The following is a 21,365-nucleotide window of genomic DNA, read 5'->3' as shown; positions in this document are numbered from 1 at the left end:
TACAATGATACAGACAGCTTAGGGCTCAGGAGATGGGTTCACCTACATTCACGGAGAATAAACAAGTATAAATGCTATTATGCAGACTGACGTGCAAGAAAACACTTGGAGATGGGTATAAGAGGGACAGAGAGCTGCCACCCAAGTGCTGCTCTCTTCTCGAAGGTGGGGAGAACCTTAGTTGCGTTATCCAACGTTCAGCCAGCACAACTAATCTGGAACATAACAGGAAGTGGTCTCTACAACAAACACAGGACTTAATCATGCATTCTGCAGTCTAACCTTTAATTTATCCTTAGAGGAACACAAATGATAGGCAATCTGTTCCGAGTTACGCCAGCAAAATGCCAAACTAACCATTAAGAATTAGAAATAACCTTGAAGAGATAAAGTGCAGAAAGAGCCCTTTCTGAAATGAGAAGCAAAAATACAATAAATAATAACAGCAGAAAGCGCAGGTATCATCTGACCTGCAGAAGTGCCCAGTCTTCACTGATCAACCACTCTGGATTATCCTGTCCAGCCTCAGCAGCTGGTTTGACAAGAGTCGGCAAAGGCTTTGCAAACTGCGTTTGTTGTTTCAACAAGATGTTTTTCTTTTGCTCTTTGCCCTCCCGGCGCATTTTCAACATTCCTGGAGTTGCTCGATCAAAAAGTGAACGAGGTGGAATAACTGTCTCTCCATGACGTTGCTTTTTCTTCCTGCCTGCAGCTAAGACAAAAAAAACCCGCAAATATTCTTGGTAAATAGTTACTACTGTTCTTCGATTCTTCTGCTACTTATCGCCGCAAAATGCTCCTACATGTGTACAGAGTACTCCCCACTGCCTCTTAAAAGCACACTGTCAGCAACTACACAGAGCCCGGTATAAAGCAAGATCAGCCTTGTCCTAACTCACATAGTAGAATGCCCATTTTCTAAAACTGTCCTTTTCAAAACACCTGTATGTCTAAATAGAAAGACACACTGTAAGAACTGGGCCTTCCAGTGATTCTATTGCTTCAAGACCACGGTGAGACAAGAATTTCACCTCTTCAAACTTGCAAATTTGATCTTTACTGAACCAGACATATAGGAGGTATGAAAAATCCCTTGATTTTTTTCAACCTTCAGCAATAAATCTCAGAACAGTTTCGAACAAACATTTACCAGATGGATCTGTTTTGTGTCGTTTACGTTCCTTCCTGACATAGACTGGAGGCAACTTTGATTCTGGAATAGGGGTGGTATCATACATCAGGCACATAACAGAATCAATGTAGATATCATTGTCATCCTGAGGCGGAGTGGGAGGAGTCCAAAGCTGCACAGAACAAAATTTGTGGTTACTGCGATATTGACTCTCCACTGATCTTTCTGTTTCAAACAATAAAAAGCCTATTTAGGCTGCCCGGTGTTACTTTTACTTACCGGCATTATTTCGGTTTGTCCATCTGGACCTTCATAGACATATTCCTACACAGCAAAAAGAGAATACAGTTCAAATGATCCAACTGAACCCTGAAGGAAAAGGTATCCTCAGAACAACTGTTAAGAAATACACTGTTTAGAAAAACAAGAGTAATCAGGAATTACTTTGTTGTATGCATCCTCCCGAGTGTATGTTAAAAGTTCCTCTTCATCCTCCCAAAGCATTTTTTGCTCTTTTTCCTTTAACTCCTTCATGTGCTGGACTTCCCATGCTTTCTTTGCGGTTTTCAGTTCCATCTAGATGAAAGTCAGACTCCTTATAAACTTTATGCAGTAACAGACACTGGATTAAAAGTTATCCATTTGTACTTTTATGGACAAACCCCTTAAACGTTGACATTTTCAGGCACAGAAATCTTACAGCAATTTCTTAACAGATACTTTCACAATCATTTAGAAGAGATTTTTTTTTGCCTCTGTTGAGGGTCTTTAAACCCTCGAAATAAAGCATTTTCAGAATTTCAGTTGAACAACCAAGAGAACCAGAACACAGCTCCTTTACCCAACTAAGCAGGCTCACTGGAATTAATGAAATTTTTCCCCCGCTATCAGTGGAGTACAACAAATATTTGCTGAGCTGTGCTGAAGAATGTCATTCCCATTTTATAAAAAAACAAATTAAGAACTGACACCTGCTTAAACCAAGAGAATCCCCAAGTAATAAGCTCTAAGGCATTCCGGTGTTCATAAAGTACAGCAAAAGAAGATTGCAGAAGCACCTGCAATATATTCCATGTCATTGGAGAAACTTCCACTTCACATTGAAAACATAACCCTGCTTGTACATGCTGTGACAGAACAACATGGAAAAGAAAGATTTGTTGGTTTACCTCATTCAACCGTGGCTCATTCTCATCAACTGAAACGTGGAAGAGCTCTAAATAATTCAAAGCATACTTCTCAATTGGAGTCAGCTGAGAGAACGTATCAAGGAAAAAAAAAGTTAGTATTGAGGATAATAAATGTTAACTGAAGGAGAGTGTATCAAAGCTCTCTTAAAACTCATCTCCCTCTCTGATGGTTTAACATCTTAAGTCAGTAGGAGATCTCCCATCCATTTAATGGGAGTATCAATCCTATAGATGACAAAGCTGCTTTAAGGCCAGACTGCAAAGAAATTGAAATATTTCAACTAAACATTACTTTTCAACCCAACATTCATGGAAAGTCACGGTACCTGATCCACAACAGCAACTAACTCCTGCAGCTGTGAGGGCTCTTCATTGTATTTAGTCTCGCAGAGCTCCGAGATTAAAGGTTCAATGCTTGACTCGGGTCCTATTTCTTGTACGCCATCACTTGACTCCTCATCCTCTTGTTCAATACTGTTGAGGGCCTTTCAGAAAGACATATTTTAAAAATAATGAACACTTCAAAAATAGGGAAAGAAACCCCATAAGAAGTTCACTGAAATCCAGCAGAGATTTCTGGAATGAGTCTCTGCTGAGGGGAGAGAAACAGTTCCCAGAAAGTATACAACTCACCTGTAGGCTTTTGGAAGGTTTGTTACAAGGAAAATAACAAACCAGCATAAAAATACCAGAAAAAGACATTGACAGAATTTACCCAAAATAAAAAAAAAAAGGTAAGGTATCTGTTTAACACTAAGGTTTGTTGCACAGCTGTACTTTTAATGTATGTGTTAATAATTACCTCTATGAATGGTCTTGCAACTTTAGGTGAAATATTTTCTGCTGGAGATGGCTCTTGAGAAAGTACTACAAATTCTTCTGCTTTCACTCTAAATCCAGAATCCTCCATAGGAGAATGAACCTCAAACAATTCCTGAATCGTTTGCTTGGTAAGTAGAAGGGGGTAAAAAAAAAAAAGAAGTACAGTCAGCTTTTGGGACCATTCTATTTTTGTATATAACTTTGAATTAGCTCAGGTTCAAGTGACCTTATAAACTATGGACTGACTGAAGAAAAAAGAAACCCTTTTCTATTATTTCTGGAAAATTGTCTGCTTTCTCTTCTGTAACTTTCTCCTGTAGGACTACAGAGTAGAATAAAGCGTTAACAGTCCATTCACAGGAAAGTCAGAAATACGCACTGTCTCATCCTGCACCACCATGGGGGGAGTGCCGCAAGGGGATGGACCAGCTTCATCAGTGCAGTCAGTGGCTTCTGCATCTTCAGAGCAGCGATTGAGAGCCCATCTCACTAAATACCCAAACCTCGTATTGCATGTTTTTAAAGTTGTTGAAACGTTCATCCTTACAAGCTCTGCAGAATTTTGCAGCAGGGTGCAAGAAACCAGAATGCATTAAGTCACACAGGATGCCTGTGCATCACTATGCAAGTAACCGAACAAAAGCAGACGGACAGTGTTTGAGAGAGTGTGGCCCTAACACCCAGAGTTCAAGCACTCATGAAATCTAATATGCTTACCTATCAATTCTAGCCCAAACAGATTTCTACTAAACTGTTATTAAACACTCCAACACAGATGCCTGAATTTCTTAAACACTGCAACACTGCAAGTGTTTGAATGTATTTTGAATATTAACTTACCTGGGTTAAAAAGGCCATTGAATAGTCATTTCCCTGAGCAGCTACTTCTCTGATCAAGTCCTTTGTGCCGTTTTTCAAAAGCTTCTCTTCTACAGAATTACCACTGACAAGCCTAAAAAAAAAAAAAAAAAAAAATACCAGGAAAAAGAAAATAATAGAAATCTGGTAAGTCATTTCCAAAACAGCTTTCAGAAACAAGAGAAATTGCCCCTCAGAGAATAACACTGAACTCTTAAAGTTTGCAGGGTTTTGGTTTTTTTTTTAGTTCTGGTACAGGCCCAGAACAAAACACATACCACCACCTCTACTTCAAAGCTTTCTTTTAATAATTAGTGTAATTTAAAAAAAAAAAAAAAAAAAAAAACCAAAACAAACACCAAACCAAAAACCACCTCACTTAAAAAATTCCATGTAAACTAACAGACAAAACCATGTAGCTATGATTCATTGAATACATTTGGTGTTAAGAAAGACCACATTTTCATATGATAACCTGGCATTTTTTTTGTTGAAGTGAGACAAAGTTTTCAGCACTGTTTCCACTTTATTTCAGATCATACAGAGTAGCACTATCTGAATTAACCTTAACACTAAAGCATGTTAAAGAGCGGTCGTTGATCTGTAACCATCACCTGTATATATGGATATCTTTACATCTCCCAATTCTGTCACACCATTCCTGAGCTTTTGCATCCATCACCGGGTTTAGATCATTGTCATAGAACACAACGGTGTCTGCCTCAACAAGATTGACTCCAGTGGAACGACTGTGAGAGGAAAGGATGGCACAGAAAATGCGCTTGTCTCTGTTGAAAATTTTCATCAGCTCCTACACAAATGGAATAAAAGCGAGGAGTAAATAAACCATACACCAAAATAAAATACCCAGCCAAATTCACTATAGCCTAATAAAAAACAAAGACAAGCCAAGTGTTTCAAAATGAGTAAGAAACAAGGCAAATTTCCTTCCCTGTTGTAGCGTATAAAAGCCCGTGCAGCACATATTGCTGTGCCAGTGGACAACCATTAGGGCTAACTTACCTGCCGTTGTTCGTGGTTAGCATATTCATCAATCCTCACAAATGTGAGGAAATGGAAATTCAGAAACAATTCCAGTATGTCCAACATCAGAATCATCTGTGACAAAATCAGCACACGGCGCCCTTCAGATTTCAACTTTTGAAGCAAGACAGCAAGAGCTTCTAATTTTCCTATATTTCAAACAAGAAAACCAATAGTGGATTTCTATAGAAATTTCATTCCTGTGAAACAGGAAATTACTGAAGTATTATCACCAAACGTCCTCCTTTACCTGAGTCATACTGCACCAGCCGGAGGTCAGGGAACTGCAGCAAGTGAGGAGTTGTAATCTGTTGCAACTGATGCAAGTGTGGAGCTGCCTTCTGCTTAAGGCTGTGCTTAAGGAGTTTCAATCTGTGACTATACGAAGGGGGAGGATTTGCTACATACAAACACGGGGGAGCAGCAACTGCAGCTGGCAATACGAAGAGAGCCCTGTGAAAAGCATCAAAACAAGGGAATACCAGTTTAAAAAGCTACATACAAAATGATCATCTGCAGCAATAATTTTCAGCCTGTCAACCATGTAATTTTGCACTTGTATCCAACCACTTTGTTGAAGTGACTTAATAAGTGCTGCATACCTTCAAAGCATTAATACTCTCTATCTCCCTTTATCTTTTTGTTTTGTTTTGTCTGCTTCGATGGTAGCTTCTGTTAAGGTGTTAGCGCTGTGACCACTGTATTCAGTCACTGGAGCTCAAACACAAGAAACACCCATCATACCAAACTTACTAAAAGCAACTCAAAAAAAGTTTGAGATCTTCTAACTGCATTTCATGCTTCTAGAAAACTGCAGCTATTGCTCTGCACACAATCCACTAAATGTCAGCTTTAGCTAAATTAGCTTCCGCCTACACCTCTGTGTGTTAACTCTGGTTGGTTGGTGTCTACTCAGAAGTAAATCCAAAGCGTAAGAATGTAAGCTGAAGTATGGTCAGCTGAATTTGGGCTTGAAATTAGGAACGAGGCACTGAAAACTCTTATTATAAACATCCTAAAAGAAACAGAAGCGACTGTTATTTTTATGTTCATACTGTTATTTTTATGTCCATACTGCACATCATTTACTGCTAAATATATCAGTCTAAACCAAACAAGCTCATGAACAGAAACAAGGTTTTAAAGCTTTTTTTGAAAAGGAGTGCTTCAGCAGTAACTAAATGTGGTAAAGGCTTACAAGACAGAGCCACACATTACCTGTTAACAACATCCTTTAGAGATTCTTGCTGCTGAACCAAAGTCAGGATCATTTCTTGCAATGGGTTACTTGGGCCTCCAGAGGCACTTGAAGAAAGGCCACAGTTCACAAAGCCAGCCCACCTCCAACTGTTGTCTTCGCTGGAAGACAGCCGAGGGGGCTTGCTTTCACCGGCCAAAGAACAAACGCTCAGCAAGTCTCTGCCATACACTGGGGCCCGTGAACAACGGCGCTCATTGCCAGAAAATATTCTGTCCAGGCGCTCCTTCAAAAGCCGGTTCTTTTCTTCATAGGTTTCCTTTGCCAAGAAAAGTCGAAAAAACCCCATTTACTGCTCACCACAATCACTTAGGAATTTGAGTTTCTTTAGAATGAAGCTATCAGGATCAGAGTGCTGTGTGCTTTATACCACCACCATCCCAGATTATAACTACTTAGACCAATCCCAAAAGGTCTAAATTTTGGATAAAATTTGAAGACTACAGCTAAATTCAATATTAAAGAGTCAATTCTCTCTTAGTATATTATCTTCTTGCTTTTTTTAAAGTACATTTTCATAGTTTTGGAAATAAAACAAAATTTATCATTTGTATTTGGGACATTTCAATTAACACATTAATACTGATAAGGTGCAGGTTCTTGCACAGTTTAACATATACTTGATGTTTTCCTATGCTTTATAGGTTGCTTGAGTATCTTTCCTAAAAACTTCTTAAGATTAGAAATCTATAAAAATTTGCTCAATTGCCTTTGTGTTCAAAACACACAGAAAATCTTACGATTCCTTTATTTATGCTTTACTACATAATTACGATATATTGCAGTTATAAGAACCTGTCTGCTATCACAGCACAAGAAACCTGTTAGCTGCTTTTATACACCAGAATTTATTTTAAACTCTGGATTACAGATGAAAATGCATCAGCTCTGTCAACCTGAAACCCTGACAAAAGTTAGCGTTTTTTACCTAATCGGTAATCACCAAAGTTCCTAATTTATTAGGAACTTTTTCTAGCTTCCAACTATTACATGGACTTAGCATCAATCCTGAAGAGTTGTGTTTCCATAAGAAAATAAAAATTAAGTACCTGCGATTGTCCATGTGTAGGTGCTGGTTTTAACACTGCTCCCATGTCACCAGATGACAAATTAGTAACTGCAGTTCTACCTGGAATACAAACTGAGGATAAACCTTGTGTTTATATATTTATTCTTCTGAAGATTGGTTTCATTTATTATTTTCAAGAAGTAGACATTGCATAGCTGTAACACATCATAACTGCAGACACATTTTCAGTCTAAATGTCCACTGGGTATTGCAAATTTGTACTTTGTTACACATCAGATATCTGACAGATATTTACACCAACTGTTTTCACAAAAATCCAAGATAGTGCAATAGGTATTAAGATTCAGAAGTTATACTCTAGATCAGGAGAAGATTGTTCTAACTTATCTTAAACAAATCATCTAAGATTTTTCAGAAAACATATGGATTCAGTGTATCTACAAACTGATGAAGCTGTATGATGGAATCTCACAGCAGCATTCTTGCTAATTCAACTGCTAGAAGATGTTTCCCCAGACAGCTAACTAAGCTATGAGAACATCTCACACACAAGTAAACTAATTGAAACTACAGTACTACCCTTCATGTACCAGCGGACTACAGACATTGTGTAGCCATTATTTTCTTGATAGGATATATAGGTTTCTATCTCAGCCAGAAGGCACTGCTCATCAGCACTGATTATTTGTACTAGAAAAGCAGGACAACCCTCCACTGGTCACAGTGAAACTGTATTGAGTGGCAAGTCAACATGCCCGTGAAGAACTGCATTCAAGTTAAGAAGCAGGTGCTAGCCCTTATATTAAGAATAACAGACTCCAAGAAGTCTGCAAAGGTTTAAGCCTTGCCTTTCTGCATTTTTATTATGGACAAGCTAATACAGATAGCAGTATAAAACCAGTTTTACTATGCAGCTACACGTGAGCCCAGCAATTATAGTTTCCAATTACCCAAAGCAATGGAATTTATTTGGTATTTTATCCAAAATTCAGAAAGACAAAATAAGTGTTTTCAATATGCTTTACATCTTCCTCCAAAGATGAACAGCAAAAATAATAATGTTTTCTTTTATCAACTGGGAATAGTACAGTGGTTATTATTACTTTTAATGGAGCTCTCTTTTTACCATCACGAGAGTAGTGAGATGCGTGAGTTTTTGTAGAAATCTTACATCAATTTTCATTCTGAACTGTGGCCATATTAGGAGTACCTGTAATGTAATCAGAGCTGGAAGGTGAAACGCTTGAGCCACAGATCTCCCAAACTATGACAGAAATCCTTTACCTCCCAACAACTGGCAGGCTGTTGAAGCCTCCTCTCCCTTTTTTATGATGAGATGTTTACTCTTCAGAAAGTCAAAATACGAACTTCAAGGGCCCATTAATACACCAAAAAAAGGAGTGGTAAACAGTCTGTTTTGAGGGAACGGTTTATATCCAGAGAAAATTACAGCAGATGGCCATTTCCAGGAACCAACTCCTAGCATTGCATTTATCATCACTTAACAATCTGCTGGTTTGTTGTAAATGCATCCTAGACAGCAATTTTTCTATTGTTTTTTGATCAACGTCTTGATTGTGTTTTTAAGCAAGGAGCTGATCACATTTGCAGCAAGGCACCAAACACCTAAGCAGTATTTGCAGAGGGAAAGGGAAAACAGTAGCTTGATTAGATAGAGAAGCGAAGAAAATGAGATAAAAGCAAAATCAGTGTGGAAAAATGGAGAGAATTGCTGGGCATTCTCTGTCAGTATAAAAAATAATCACCCTGGTCTTTCTTTGAAAAAAGTAACGAAGTATTTCAAACTCACTTCTTCCCACAAAAATCTGACCTAAGACACAACCAGTAAAAAACATTCTATATATTTAATACAGTTTCAAGCTCTCCTAAGTTTGTACTAAAAAATTATTTAAAACTCCAGTACGCATCAGATGCGAATCAGAAGGATTTGCCTCTTAGTTTACCTGCTTCTGAAGTCAACTCACAGAATTACGATCTGTAACAATTTGGAGCTATACGTCAATGTGATTTGAGTAATTAGATGTTTAGATAGAAACCTACCTTGCTGTGTGACTGCTGTGGAAGTTGGGACACCCGCTTGATGCTGGTTTCCTAAAGCGTTCAGAGCGTTCTGAACAGTTCCCGCTTGGGAAACCGTCTGCATGACAACCGGACCCTGAGGTCTCAAATACTGCTGACCGGGTGCTGAAACAATCTGAAGCACACTTCCTGCAATGGAGGATTTTTAAAAAATTAGGCTGGATAGAATGGTAAGGAATAAATTGTGTTCTCTAGCAAAAGATACTACTGTTACAAACTGATCAGTACTGCTTCAAACTAGGTTAATTTTTCCCAGACAAGTTCATTACACCAATCTGATTTAAAGTTCCATAATATCCAATAGCGGGAAAACAGTTAAGTCTTCCGAGTTAAAGAGGAGATCCATGTTGTTGGGGATATCATTTTAAATCTAGGTATCTTACATGGAATTCAGATGAAATTCAATCAACCAAAAAATCCTCACTCAGCGTTCCCTCTATTTATTTTGTTGGCTACAGAGAACCAAGATTTCCAGGTTCTCCTGACTTTGGCAACACACATACTACGAGCAATGGAAATTTGAGGGTAAAATATATTGTAGCATTCAGGTCAGGGTAATAGTTGGGTCAAAATCCAGAGGCACACCAATCTTGAAGTATTTACACCACTTCAGAACAAACCAAGAACGTCCTCGGTTTTGTCTGTTTCTGCTCACCGGGGAGTTTATCTGAAATAATGCCTCACCATACTTCAGCTGCGTTCCATACATGTGAAAACAAATTCAATAATAAAATCTTGAAATACAGCACAGAAGAAGAAAGTAAGCGTGTCTTTCATTTGACAGGCATGTATTTTTCAAAACAGAGCTACCCCGTTACCCCTGTCTCACACAGAAAACGGGCAGAGCAGAGCAGTACAAGCAACAGGGACGGAAAAAACGCCTTAACATATAGCAACAAGGACTGTGCTGCTCTTATCAAAACCTGAGCATTCTGAATAATGGAAAACTCCCACTTTTGAAAGAAGTACCTTGTAACTGCAAGGGTTGCCCTGCAGTGAGCTGGCGAAGTTGACTATGTGATAAAGTGAACTTGTTCCCTTGGAACTGCAGTGTTACAGGGGTCTCTGGCTGAGCGATTCTGCCTTGTGCTCCTGCTATAGAAGCCAGCTGGGCTATTTTTACTACCTCACCACCTGTTAAGGAGGGAAATAGGCATTAAAAAAAAACCTCCAAAGTCAGAGGCGGGTTGTTCAATATTCACGATTCTAAGTTTTGGTTAGTAAACTGGTGCTGAAGCGCCTTCCATGCATAATTATACTTAGTGCATCAAAAGTGTCATATAAAAGTTAAGCAGGTATTGCTTTCTGTATTTGTTGGACAAACTGGAAAAAAGCTGATTGCTTAAAGGGTAAGAACATCAACATTTTAGAAGTTACCACGTTCATTAGCAAAAAAAGCTAAGAGCTACCTGAAAACTCATGTGACACTTTGTAACAGAACAGGTATAGACATTAAGTGATTTTCACTGCCTTTTCAAGAGCACGAAGGAAGGTTTAAGGAAGAGACAAAAATATTCACACATGTGGCACTGGAAATAGGCATTTGAAATGGCCCGAAATTTGCTGATGAAACATGATTTATATTAAGCCATCTGCACTTAGACAAACCACAACGCTTTAAAGTGACACGGACCAAGCTTTTTGTGATTTAAATGCAGAAAGGTTAGAGGCATTTAAGCATGAAGTTTTACGATATTGAGAAAATATTGGCGTGAAAATTCAGCTTTTGTAAAGGCAGTGCATTACCCCAGAGATCAAATTAATACATCAGTGCTCAGTACTCTATACACATGCTAATAGGCAGTGCACATACAACCTTAAAGCAAAGCCTCATCGCTTTTCTCTGCCTAACACTTGCGACGTTCCTCTCGGCGAGAGGGGCCGTTAGCAGATGGATTAGTGTTTAATATGAAAGGAGTAATTAGGATAGAGCTAAAACGTTTGGTCTGAAGGAAGTCTCGCCAGCGGAAGAAACATGCAGAGACAGGAGATTAAGTTGACACCGCTAATGTATGTCCACAGCAATTCTATTGTTTCTTATCCAATTTTCGATTTTCCTTGGTCATAAGCAACGCGCTGAGCAAGGCTAATCAGAAAGAGTGAAAAAAAAACAACGATTCTGTACACATTTTAGGGTGCCTAGTAACTTAACCTCATTGTAGTACAAAGGCGGGAGGAAACCTCGAAAGGGGAGGCCACTTACTAGGCAACCGTGCCTGGGCCTGAGAGGTGAGTACCAGCCTCTGAGGCAGCACACTCTGTTGGATGGTGTGCGAGGGGGCCTGCGGCTGGGCCTGGCCCAGCTGGGCGGCCTGCGCCGAGCTCTGGCCCCGCGGTTTCACAGGGTTGGCTGTGCTAGTTGCTGTGGTGAAGGTCGCTGCGGGCTGGTGTCTTGGAGCACTGGTGGAAGCCTGAGTTGTCTGAAACTGTGCTGCTGCGGCTGCAATCAATAAGGGTTGTTTGTGCAAGCTGTTAGAGGTTTTAACTCCGCTCTTTTAAACAACCTGCATTAAAAAGAAACCTTCCAACAGGATATTAAAATGGCTACAGGAACGGCTTGTCCTTGCGGACTGGGATTTCTATCCACACCTACTACTCCGTCTTATTTTTACAACATTATACATCCGGACAGCATTGTTTAAAGGTTAAACAAATACACAAAAGCACTGTAAATTCCCATCTTTGACAGAACATTACGCGTGATCGGGGTTTAAATACCAGCTGTGCCGTATTTACTTCATACGCTAACAGTTAGGTTACACAAAGCTTAGTTTTGCATCACGCTGGCAGATCGTACTGTAGAAACTAGTGGGGAAATTTACTGGCAATTAGTCTGTCGGTATTTTCAAGCCATTAGTGTTCTAGACCATTAAGCTAGAGGGAAAAGGAGTTCTATGAACAGACTAACTTGTATCGTCTATGCAGAGGTTCAAGGCGACCAACCCAGCACTAAGTCTCCTACCTTGATTTGACGACACCGTAGCTATGGGTGATCGTCCTCGTACTTGTCCCTGTTGAGTTACCGTTGCAGTGGTCACCGTGCGTTGTACTTGAGTGCTTGGGAAAACTACAGTCCTGCCCTCAGGTTTCTGACCGTACTGAACGGGTTGAAACAACCTGAAAAGAATACGAAGGGTCAAAGTCTATAGCAAGATCACAGTTCAGCCTTTAACAATAAACTCTATCACCCAAAGAATGTATAAACTCATCACATCAGATGCTAAGCTCTTTCTCGCAGATGGCTGAAGCTGGTAAGACTCATCGCTTCAGCAAACTTCACATGTGGACATTCTATTAAGTCTTTTTGCTAAGTCCGAAAAAGAAGAAAACTTTCATTGCCATGCATCCCATTTAACACAGGGTGCATCAGAATTACAGCAAACAGCTTAAACAGTCTAGCCCGCTATCTGGAAAAAGAACGGGGCTCTCGTATCATTTCCAGAGAGACACCAACATGCAGACAGCTCCTTTGCATCAGAAAAACAGTTCCACATTACTTCGAGATCACTACCTCACTAGCAGAGAAATACTCTCAAAAAATTTACTGCTATAAAGCTTCACGTCTCTTATAACACTGCAAGCAGAGCTAACGCTGTAGGCCCAGCTTAGTCTTGAAGAATTACTTCCATGCGAATTTTGCAAAACAATGCTCCCTTGCCATAAACAAGGACCCCAAGAATAAAATGCATCTGCCGGTGAAGTAAAAACTACGGGAAATTCATAGACACACTTCAAATGGCATCATATGCCTCAAAACTACTATTAAAACAGAATCCCTATTTTCAAGGGTAAATGAGAAAGCAACAGAATAATAAAACGCAAAGTCAAGCCTGAGGTTTTGCGTGAATTGCATTAGCAGAGGTGCAGACAGAACTCTGTGAACATCGCAACAGAACTACATTTTCCTCCTGTAATTGTAGCTTAAAAGGAGGGCAGCTGTACATACCTGCTTGGTTTGAGCTTCACTGGGTTGGGCCTAGCCGGTGGCGGAGGGGAGCTGTAGATTTCTTCTATCAGCTTTCTAGTAACCTTTTGTTTTGGCAACATTTGGGCTTCATAGTGAGTCATTTTGTTTTCCATTCCAATGAGATCAAAAAGAGACAGGTCTGATTCCTAGGGACATTGTAAAATAAAGTTTATTTTATGTGATGACCCAAACAGTTAAGTCCTCTCTATGTTCTATGCTGAATTCACTTTCTATGTTTTACTTTTTAACTTGAAATAAATACTGTAAGTTTAAAAAGTGAACTATTAATTATTAGCCAAAACTGTCTAGAAACCTTGGAAATACCTCTTAAGCTGATAGTCCCATTTTAAGCCTCAGCATCGGTAGAAAAAGAATTGAAATCATCAGCCAGTTATGGAAATCAAAGCAAGTCATATTGAACGATACACCATATTCATATACCATAATTTCGAAAGAATGAAGTGGAGCTCTTAAAAGGTGTTTTTTAACTATCGAGCTCAAAGGCCAAACTGTAAAGGCACACACATAGTTTTGGAGTAGAAAAATATGAAGGACAGAAATAAGATTAACCAAAAAGATCAACTCATCTGCCCCATTACTTATAGCTCTCTCTAATGCAATTATTTCCTTTGATTATCTCAAAGAGGGGGTTCACTTCTTTAACGATAAGACAAATAGTGGTACTTCAAATGGATTGACAGAAGCGTACTAATTTAGTCATTGAATCAGAGTGTTTACTCTTATATGGAAAAGAGTAAGTCTTGCTCTCCTTTAGCTACTGAAAGCAGAAAGAAAATTAGAGAATAACATAAATAAGCACTGTGCTACCCAGAGTGTTTTCAGTGTCGGAAAATTCCTGCAAACATGAGTATGATGAAAGCAAAGCTGATTTTCTTTGACCGAGTAGTTCACGAAAATTACTGATTACAAACCACTTGAAAAGCTCAAACTACTATTACAAAAAAGAGATGCAGCAAGTACACGCTTGGTAGGCACAGCTACGGAATAGTGAATTCCTTCTGTTCATAAACTTCAGGCAGACTTACGATGTATAAGAAAGCAACATTAAGTACTGAAATTCTACAAGGGCACTAAGAGAGAAAAAAAAACAGTTTACTTTTCTACTCACCTTCCAGATATCCCTTTCTAGGGCACTCAGTACCAGAGACGCAGTTCTGTATTCCAGTGTTTCTGATACGTAAGAGGTGCTGGAAAGCCGGGGGTTTATCAGATCAGGGTGATTACAAATCCGTTGCAGCTGCATCAGGACATGCAGGACACTGATGAAGTGTCCGCTTTTCAGGGCTTCTTGGGTTCTACCAAATAATTTACACAGAAATACATTAATTTAAGTACAGCTTTTATGGAGATGTCCCTAAATCAGCAAGATGAGAATGTGCAATGCAGAATGTTAGGCAAAAGTCTTAAAACAAGCTTAGATTTTACCTAGGTCTTTCTAGAGTATTTTAAGTAGCACTGTACCAAATGTAAATTTGGAAACATCAAGCTTAAGGACCAGCGCTACCTTACAGTCAACTACGACCGAAGCAGCTCCCTGTCCTCTGCCTGCTTTGTTTCGGTTTTATCCCTGCACCTATCAATAACCACTTGGTATCACAGCACAGGTAAATGGGCCAGTGGGAGGAGAAACACTTTGGGCTTTAAGAAATAAGAGAACCACTCTTTAGAGACAAATCTGAAAACAAAATAGCAGCAAACCTGATCATTACAACTTGATTTTTAGGTCCCAGAGGTAAATGCATGTTTTTCATTAGGCCCATAGCATTACTTGCCTGTAATTTTAGTTTACAACGTCATCACATTCTATTCACTGGTCATAATGGAAGATCTCAGAAAAAAACTAAAGCACTTCCAACCATGACAATCATTTATCATTTCGCTTAAGCACCAAAAATGACAGCCTTTTTTATTTACGGTTTTAACTCCTTACCCCGGTTGTAATATGACATCTTCATACATAGCTTTTTGTCGACTAGAAAGACGGCACTTTAGCACATGTTCATATTTCTTTGTTAGCTGCTTTTCAACGTCTCTCTTTGATCTTCGCAAAATAAATGGCTGAATCATCTGAAACGTTTCATAATTGAGGGGAAAAAAAATTTTCTCACTTCAAAGTCGCAGTTTTACAACATGAAGCTAAACCTATTTGCACCTAACACATTTGATCTGATAAACCTCATATGCCATATATAATCATATTGCTATGCACGCAGTTGTATAGGCATTAATTTGTTCTTTAATTTTTGCATGTTATGCTTTAAAACTTGAGCCTTGTATTATTTTTTTAAAAGAAATCTCCATACTATGCCGGCAGCAGAAACCCCTGCCTTCAGCAGGACTTTCTGTCTGAATTGAACAAAGTGTTGAGAAAGACCAGAAATTTCAAGGCGAACCACATCTTTTCCTTTCTTCCTCCCCGCCCCTGCCCACGCAACGGCTTAACTACTGTAGCAGGACAGATGAGAAAAAATGACAACATACTCTGTGTAACCTGATGACCAGTTTGTGGCAATAATCCTGGTTCTCCTCATTAGCTGCTTTTACTGGAAAATCTAGGTAAGGTCTGGAAATTCCCGGAATCAGAAAATGCACCATGGTCCACAACTCCATCAATGTGTTATGCAAAGGAGTGTCTATCAGAAGCAAACGATGCTGGCTGTGAATAATAAAAGAAGATTTTTTTAACTGATATAGCATTTAGCTAGCATCATTATGAAAAGGACAACAATATTCAAATGCTGCTTACTGTAGCTTTAGGTTTGTCAGATACACAGAAGAAACAGTAGTGCTAATAAAATTAAATCTAGGATAGATTATCTTTTTAATCTTGACTATACCACCAAACTAGCTTCCTCACTGGAAAGTATCAGAACATTCAAGGAGACATGTTTGGGAGCACAGACTATCAGCAAAGAAGAATTACGGTGTTACAATAGTTGCAAGAAAAAAATCCTGAGCACGTCTCTGAATCCTGATTGTCTCAACTAAAGGCACGTCGGTAGGTGCCTCTTGCACAGGAATTTGGGCAGACCAAATCAAGAGGTTTTTTATCCATTTTCTGTCAGAGAACTGTGTGACATGAAGAGAGAAAAACCCACTGCCAGCAGAAAAACAATTCTCTGCTCCGTACCTGCGGAGACTGAAAAGTGCCTCCCAGTGTTTCTCAGTCATGTTCTTTATCTGTTGCATCTCATCTACTATCAAGTATTTCCATCGCATTTTCATAAATGCTGGGTGGCCTTTGAACAGCTGTTTGTAGGAAGTGATACACACATTGAAGCTGTTGGGTTCTGTCCATTCCTACAGAAAAGGAAAGGGAGGATGAGACAGAAAAGTTACGGCAGAACCCTCAAGTATCTCACAACCAGCTATTTCTTCACTAAGAACAGAAAGATGCTATGACCCAAAGCACTCTAAAAAGGCAGTCTTGGTCTTTGAATTATAGTCAGTTCAGAAAGCAGGTTAAGTATTGCATGTACTGCTCCATACCAAGGGAGTTCCAAAAATGCCTTTGAAAATCTAGGACCGTTAGGTGTGAAACTCTTTGTAAACCAACTTGTGGCATTAAAAACTTCTCATATCCCAGCAGGATGTAAGGAACATACAGATAAATGCAGGTTAAAGGAAAAGTTTTGCCGTCTAAAATGCTGAATACAACCGTGTAAGAGTTGCAAAATACAGTACCTGTCTTTTTGCCCTAAGTTCCCTTTGGCTGCCAAAGTAGAGAAGTATTTTCAACCCTGGGCACCAGCGTTTCAGTTCCAGCTCCCATTTCAGTATGTTACAGCTCCGTACAACAACAAGGTGAGGGCCCCAATTACCTACAGAAGGGGAAACACAGCAGTTAACAGTAGAGACTACTGACAATTCACGTGCCTTATACTCTCCCCGGACTTTAAGGGCAATGCACTCAAGTCGTCATTACAAGCGAGATGCAATAACAACAAACACAAGGTATTTTGATGACTAATCTATTCTTTATTATTTTTCAGACCGCAAGTACCCCTTGTGCACCTAATGTCTATTTTTCCCTCAACTACATCAACTGCTTGCTTAAGAGATACTACTTCCACGTCAAGCTTTGCCTTACTTCTATTCTTAAACCACCCTGACTACAAGAACACTATTAGTAATATCTGAGATGATAGACGAGACACATTTGTCCAACTGTTCATATTTACTCCGTGAATTTAACTATCTGTGGCCATCTGGTCATGAAACAATTTGTAAGGCTTTTTTATACTAATAAACTAGGCTTCGGAAGAATTTTATCACCTAGAAGGTAACAGCAGATTGATCAAAGAGTATACTTGATAAGAAGGCACCCCTATGCCACACATTCTAAGGAAGTTTTTCTGACATATCTCACTCTGTGCATTAACTAAAGTCTGATAGGTTCAGCAGAAAAAAACCGTGACCCTAGGCTACAATTCACAAAGACAATGCTGGCCCAGTACCTGTCTAAAATTGTTAGGCAGATGAACTTACCTTCATTACAAGCCAGGTGGGCAAAAAAGGCGATAATTTGTACTGTTTTTCCAAGCCCAGCCTCATCTGCCAGAATGCCGTTGAGGTTCTTCCTATACAGCTTTGCTAACCAATCCAGCCCAATCTTTTGATATTCTCTGAGAGGCCCATACAGTAGCGATGGAGTATTGTATTTTACCTGTAATGTGAATGATTTAGTATTTTTTTCTGAGATAAATTCACGGAGCATGTCATAAAGCATAACCATTCTGTAGCTCAATAACTAGAAAATATTTATTGTCTCTACAACTACCTGACAGGAGGTTGTAGTGAGGTGGGTGTTGGTCTCTTCTCCCATGTAGTTAGCGATAGGATGAGAGGAAATGGGCTCAAGCTGCGCCAGGGGAGGTTTAGGTTGGAAATTAGGAAAAATTTCTTTACAGAAAGGCTGGTCAAGAATTGGAACAGGCTGCCCAGAGAGGTGGTGGAGTCCCCATCCCTGGAAGTGTTCAAAAAACGGGCAGAGGTGGCACTTGGGGACATGGTTTAGTCTAGTCTACCCTTGATTGGTTTAGTGTGGACTTGGTAGTGTAGGTTAATGGTTGGACTGGGTGATCTTAAAGGTCTTTTCCAACCTAAACGAGTCTATGATTCTATGATTTGTTGCTAAAATCTGTGAAATCATGAAAAAAGCATTCTTTATGTAAAAGTAAGCACACACAGCAGCAGAAAGTAGGGAGCCTTACCGCTGTCGTTATCCTGGAGCTGCCTTTAGGTAACAGCATTTCTGCTGCAGCAGCAACTTCCGATATGTCTCGCATGTGCTTCTTTGGAGGGCTTGATCTATCTATACCCTTGTACTGGTCAATGCTGAGAAGGGAGTCTATGAGGACAACTTCTTTCTGAGGACTTTCCCTATCAGAGATAAGGTCTTCCATTTCTATGAGAGAGAAAAATTACATTGGCATTTAAACTAAACTTAAGTACCAGTTACACAAAGGAACTGAGATGACCAGAATTCAGACAGGGGTCTAAAAGGAGGCACCTAACTTTTAAAAACAATTCTATGATTTTCAAGCTAGTCGAGCTAAAATGAAAATAGCCTAAGCTGAGGATCACGTACATGTTCTGGATGTTCACACTAGCTAGGTTAACATGACCATTAGCTTTTCACAACTTCTAGGGAGGTCCTCTCATACTACCTAAAACCTATCTGCAAATATGTAATTCTATCATCACTCCAATACAGAGCAGATGGCAACTTGTAGTAATAGCTAGCTATGAAGTGTGCTGCTTAATTCAGTGTAGAGAGGCTCTTCCAGGGCGCTCTATTGTTCCTGAGAATCTCACACATCTTGGCTGTAAGATAGGCAAACACTACCCTCTTTTCATAAACTGAGAAATGCAAAAAAAAAAAAAAAAAAAAAAAAAAAAAAGGAAGAAATTCTTCACAGACCATCATCCAAAACTATTTAGTAATAACAGGAATAAATCTAATTTTTCTAATGATCATTCCAAATGCTTAGCAAGAAAGCCGCTATATTTTCCATCCATTCTTGTATGTAACATTCTTCTTCACTTAAAAAATAAAAATAATTTTAAACCTGATTCACTCAGTATTTGTTCTCCCCCAGTATAAAATGTCTTTCAACAGCAAGCTGAAGAGCCAATCAATTTATTGCACCTTGTAAGTCAGTACAACTTCTTCTAAACAAAAAGTAATTTACCTTCCTCACTGCTGTCCTCTTCACTGTCAGGCTTCGGCTGGGGCCAATGAAAATTTTCTGCAAAGGCACCTTCATACATCTTCAGTAAATCTTCCAGAGGCAATTCAGCTGAAGGTCATTGAAGGACGTAAGTTTAAAAATATCAAAATTTGTAACAATCAGTAACATTGTTTGTAATCTCATTACATTCTTCACAATTGTATAAAGACAGTTCTCTAATCAGAAGTTAATTGGAGAGGTAATTATTAGGTCGATGATGGCAATATTTATTTAACGACCTCGATTACAGAGAACACTTGGCATTACACCAAGCAGTTTGCTCACCCAGCTTGCTTTTTACTGTATTACAAACCCACCATACAAACTGCCAGTAAACCACTGGCTGGGGAGGTAGGGGCATCAAATCCAGCCAAGTGGTTGAAAGACAATTCAAGACTTCAAAGTTTCAACACTGAGCTGTACCTCAACCCCGCCAAACAGTACCTCCATGACGATCCCTTGTCTGATCTGTTGAAGCAGGAATGTGCATGCTGGCTGTGGCCAATCAATCAGGAATCATCCTCATTAGGAACTTGGCTGACTGGCCAAGAGTTATAATCTCTCCAACTGGCCAGCTGGCTGCAGCCACTAAGCTGCCAAGCAGACCAAACAAACGGATTTGGAAACTGCATATTAATTGCCAGGCATGTATAGCTTAATGGGAAGCTTGCCTCTCAAAATCAGCAAGGTTTTTACTGTGATAAGTGAAGCGATCCCTATGGGATGCTTTGCATGCATCATGCTCAGCACAGCAGTTATTGTTATGTTGCTAAAGAAAGACAGCTGCTAGCCAGAGCACTGTCCCTAAAAGCCCCTTATCTTCAAGTATTTATATCCCCCGAGATCAGCACTTCAGGGCCCTTTGAGACTTATCAGGTGGGTCACAAAATCCTTCCGAGATACTCAAGACAGGTGATGGTAAAATGTTCGTGTTCAATCTGATGCACTTCTGGTTTTAAGTATTTATCACGCATTCCAAGAACTTAGGTTGAGAGTCTTTTGGTGTGAGGTTTTAAAGAAATTCACTGCTTCATTAGAGAAATACTTTTTCTCAAGCTACCTTGTGTGATAACTAGTTAAGTATACGGACCACTTCATAAAATACAGATGTCCATCATCATCCCATAAACTAACCACTACAACTTTCCAATACATAAATACAGATCACATATGACTAAACATCAACTTCTCATCTATAACCCTATTTACAAATACAACAACCGCTGCATGTTTTCACTTGTCATTTCAGAGCCCACCACAGAGATGAATCAAGCCACACGCCTACCTTCTTTGGCTAGATTAGACAATTCAGTTTGATGGTTTATGTTTCCTTCTTTAGCTTCTTGTTCTTCAATTGTTTCTTCTTCATCTTCAACTAAAATAAAAACAACTGCTAACCTTGGCATTCAAATTACACAATAATTCAGGAAGTTTGTAATTACACACCTCTGAAGTGTACTAGCATAGGATATTATAAGCTGGCAGAATGCAAAAAGAATGAGACATATGGAAAACAAGAAAATCTGAGAGCAACTATACATGGAACTTAAAAGGTAGGTGAAAAGGAGAGATGCACTTCTGCCTCAGGACAAAAGGTAGTCTCAAACTCCTAAGTGTTGGTTGACAATGGTCACCACAGACAGATTATTCTGTAGCTTTAAACTGGGGATTTTCTTTGTCAGAAACATGACACAGATGTCATCAGAAGAA

At 39.3% G+C, this 21,365-nt stretch overlaps 1 protein-coding gene across 12 annotated transcripts in view; it reads right to left on the bottom strand.

Annotated features, from left to right (window-relative positions):
• The window catches only part of LOC104034961 (E1A-binding protein p400), a 51,680-nt gene that overhangs the window by 12,646 nt on the left and 17,669 nt on the right, over positions 1 to 21,365 (bottom strand). For 9 of the 12 annotated variants that reach the window (XM_075719306.1, XM_075719295.1, XM_075719296.1 and 6 more), the window contains 27 exons: positions 20,941 to 21,030; positions 19,617 to 19,724; positions 18,636 to 18,829; positions 17,911 to 18,088; positions 17,107 to 17,243; positions 16,553 to 16,722; positions 15,904 to 16,078; positions 15,353 to 15,489; positions 14,531 to 14,717; positions 13,381 to 13,547; positions 12,397 to 12,551; positions 11,638 to 11,874; positions 10,404 to 10,568; positions 9,396 to 9,563; positions 7,354 to 7,445; positions 6,265 to 6,563; positions 5,297 to 5,499; positions 5,026 to 5,195; positions 4,617 to 4,813; positions 3,985 to 4,096; positions 3,125 to 3,268; positions 2,649 to 2,807; positions 2,302 to 2,385; positions 1,577 to 1,708; positions 1,412 to 1,456; positions 1,151 to 1,304; positions 471 to 712 (listed from right to left, as the gene is read on the bottom strand). In XM_075719306.1, the coding sequence (XP_075575421.1) occupies positions 471 to 712; positions 1,151 to 1,304; positions 1,412 to 1,456; positions 1,577 to 1,708; positions 2,302 to 2,385; positions 2,649 to 2,807; positions 3,125 to 3,268; positions 3,985 to 4,096; positions 4,617 to 4,813; positions 5,026 to 5,195; positions 5,297 to 5,499; positions 6,265 to 6,563; positions 7,354 to 7,445; positions 9,396 to 9,563; positions 10,404 to 10,568; positions 11,638 to 11,874; positions 12,397 to 12,551; positions 13,381 to 13,547; positions 14,531 to 14,717; positions 15,353 to 15,489; positions 15,904 to 16,078; positions 16,553 to 16,722; positions 17,107 to 17,243; positions 17,911 to 18,088; positions 18,636 to 18,829; positions 19,617 to 19,724; positions 20,941 to 21,030 (4,301 nt within the window). The remainder of the gene's footprint in view (positions 1 to 470; positions 713 to 1,150; positions 1,305 to 1,411; positions 1,457 to 1,576; positions 1,709 to 2,301; positions 2,386 to 2,648; positions 2,808 to 3,124; positions 3,269 to 3,984; positions 4,097 to 4,616; positions 4,814 to 5,025; positions 5,196 to 5,296; positions 5,500 to 6,264; positions 6,564 to 7,353; positions 7,446 to 9,395; positions 9,564 to 10,403; positions 10,569 to 11,637; positions 11,875 to 12,396; positions 12,552 to 13,380; positions 13,548 to 14,530; positions 14,718 to 15,352; positions 15,490 to 15,903; positions 16,079 to 16,552; positions 16,723 to 17,106; positions 17,244 to 17,910; positions 18,089 to 18,635; positions 18,830 to 19,616; positions 19,725 to 20,940; positions 21,031 to 21,365) is intronic. The other 3 variants (XM_075719302.1, XM_075719303.1, XM_075719304.1) reach the window with 3 other exon arrangements.

The sequence above is a fragment of the Pelecanus crispus genome, chromosome 11, assembly GCF_030463565.1.
Source record: "Pelecanus crispus isolate bPelCri1 chromosome 11, bPelCri1.pri, whole genome shotgun sequence".
Lineage (NCBI taxonomy): Eukaryota > Metazoa > Chordata > Aves > Pelecaniformes > Pelecanidae > Pelecanus > Pelecanus crispus.
This window is presented reverse-complemented; position numbering and strand designations above follow the sequence as displayed.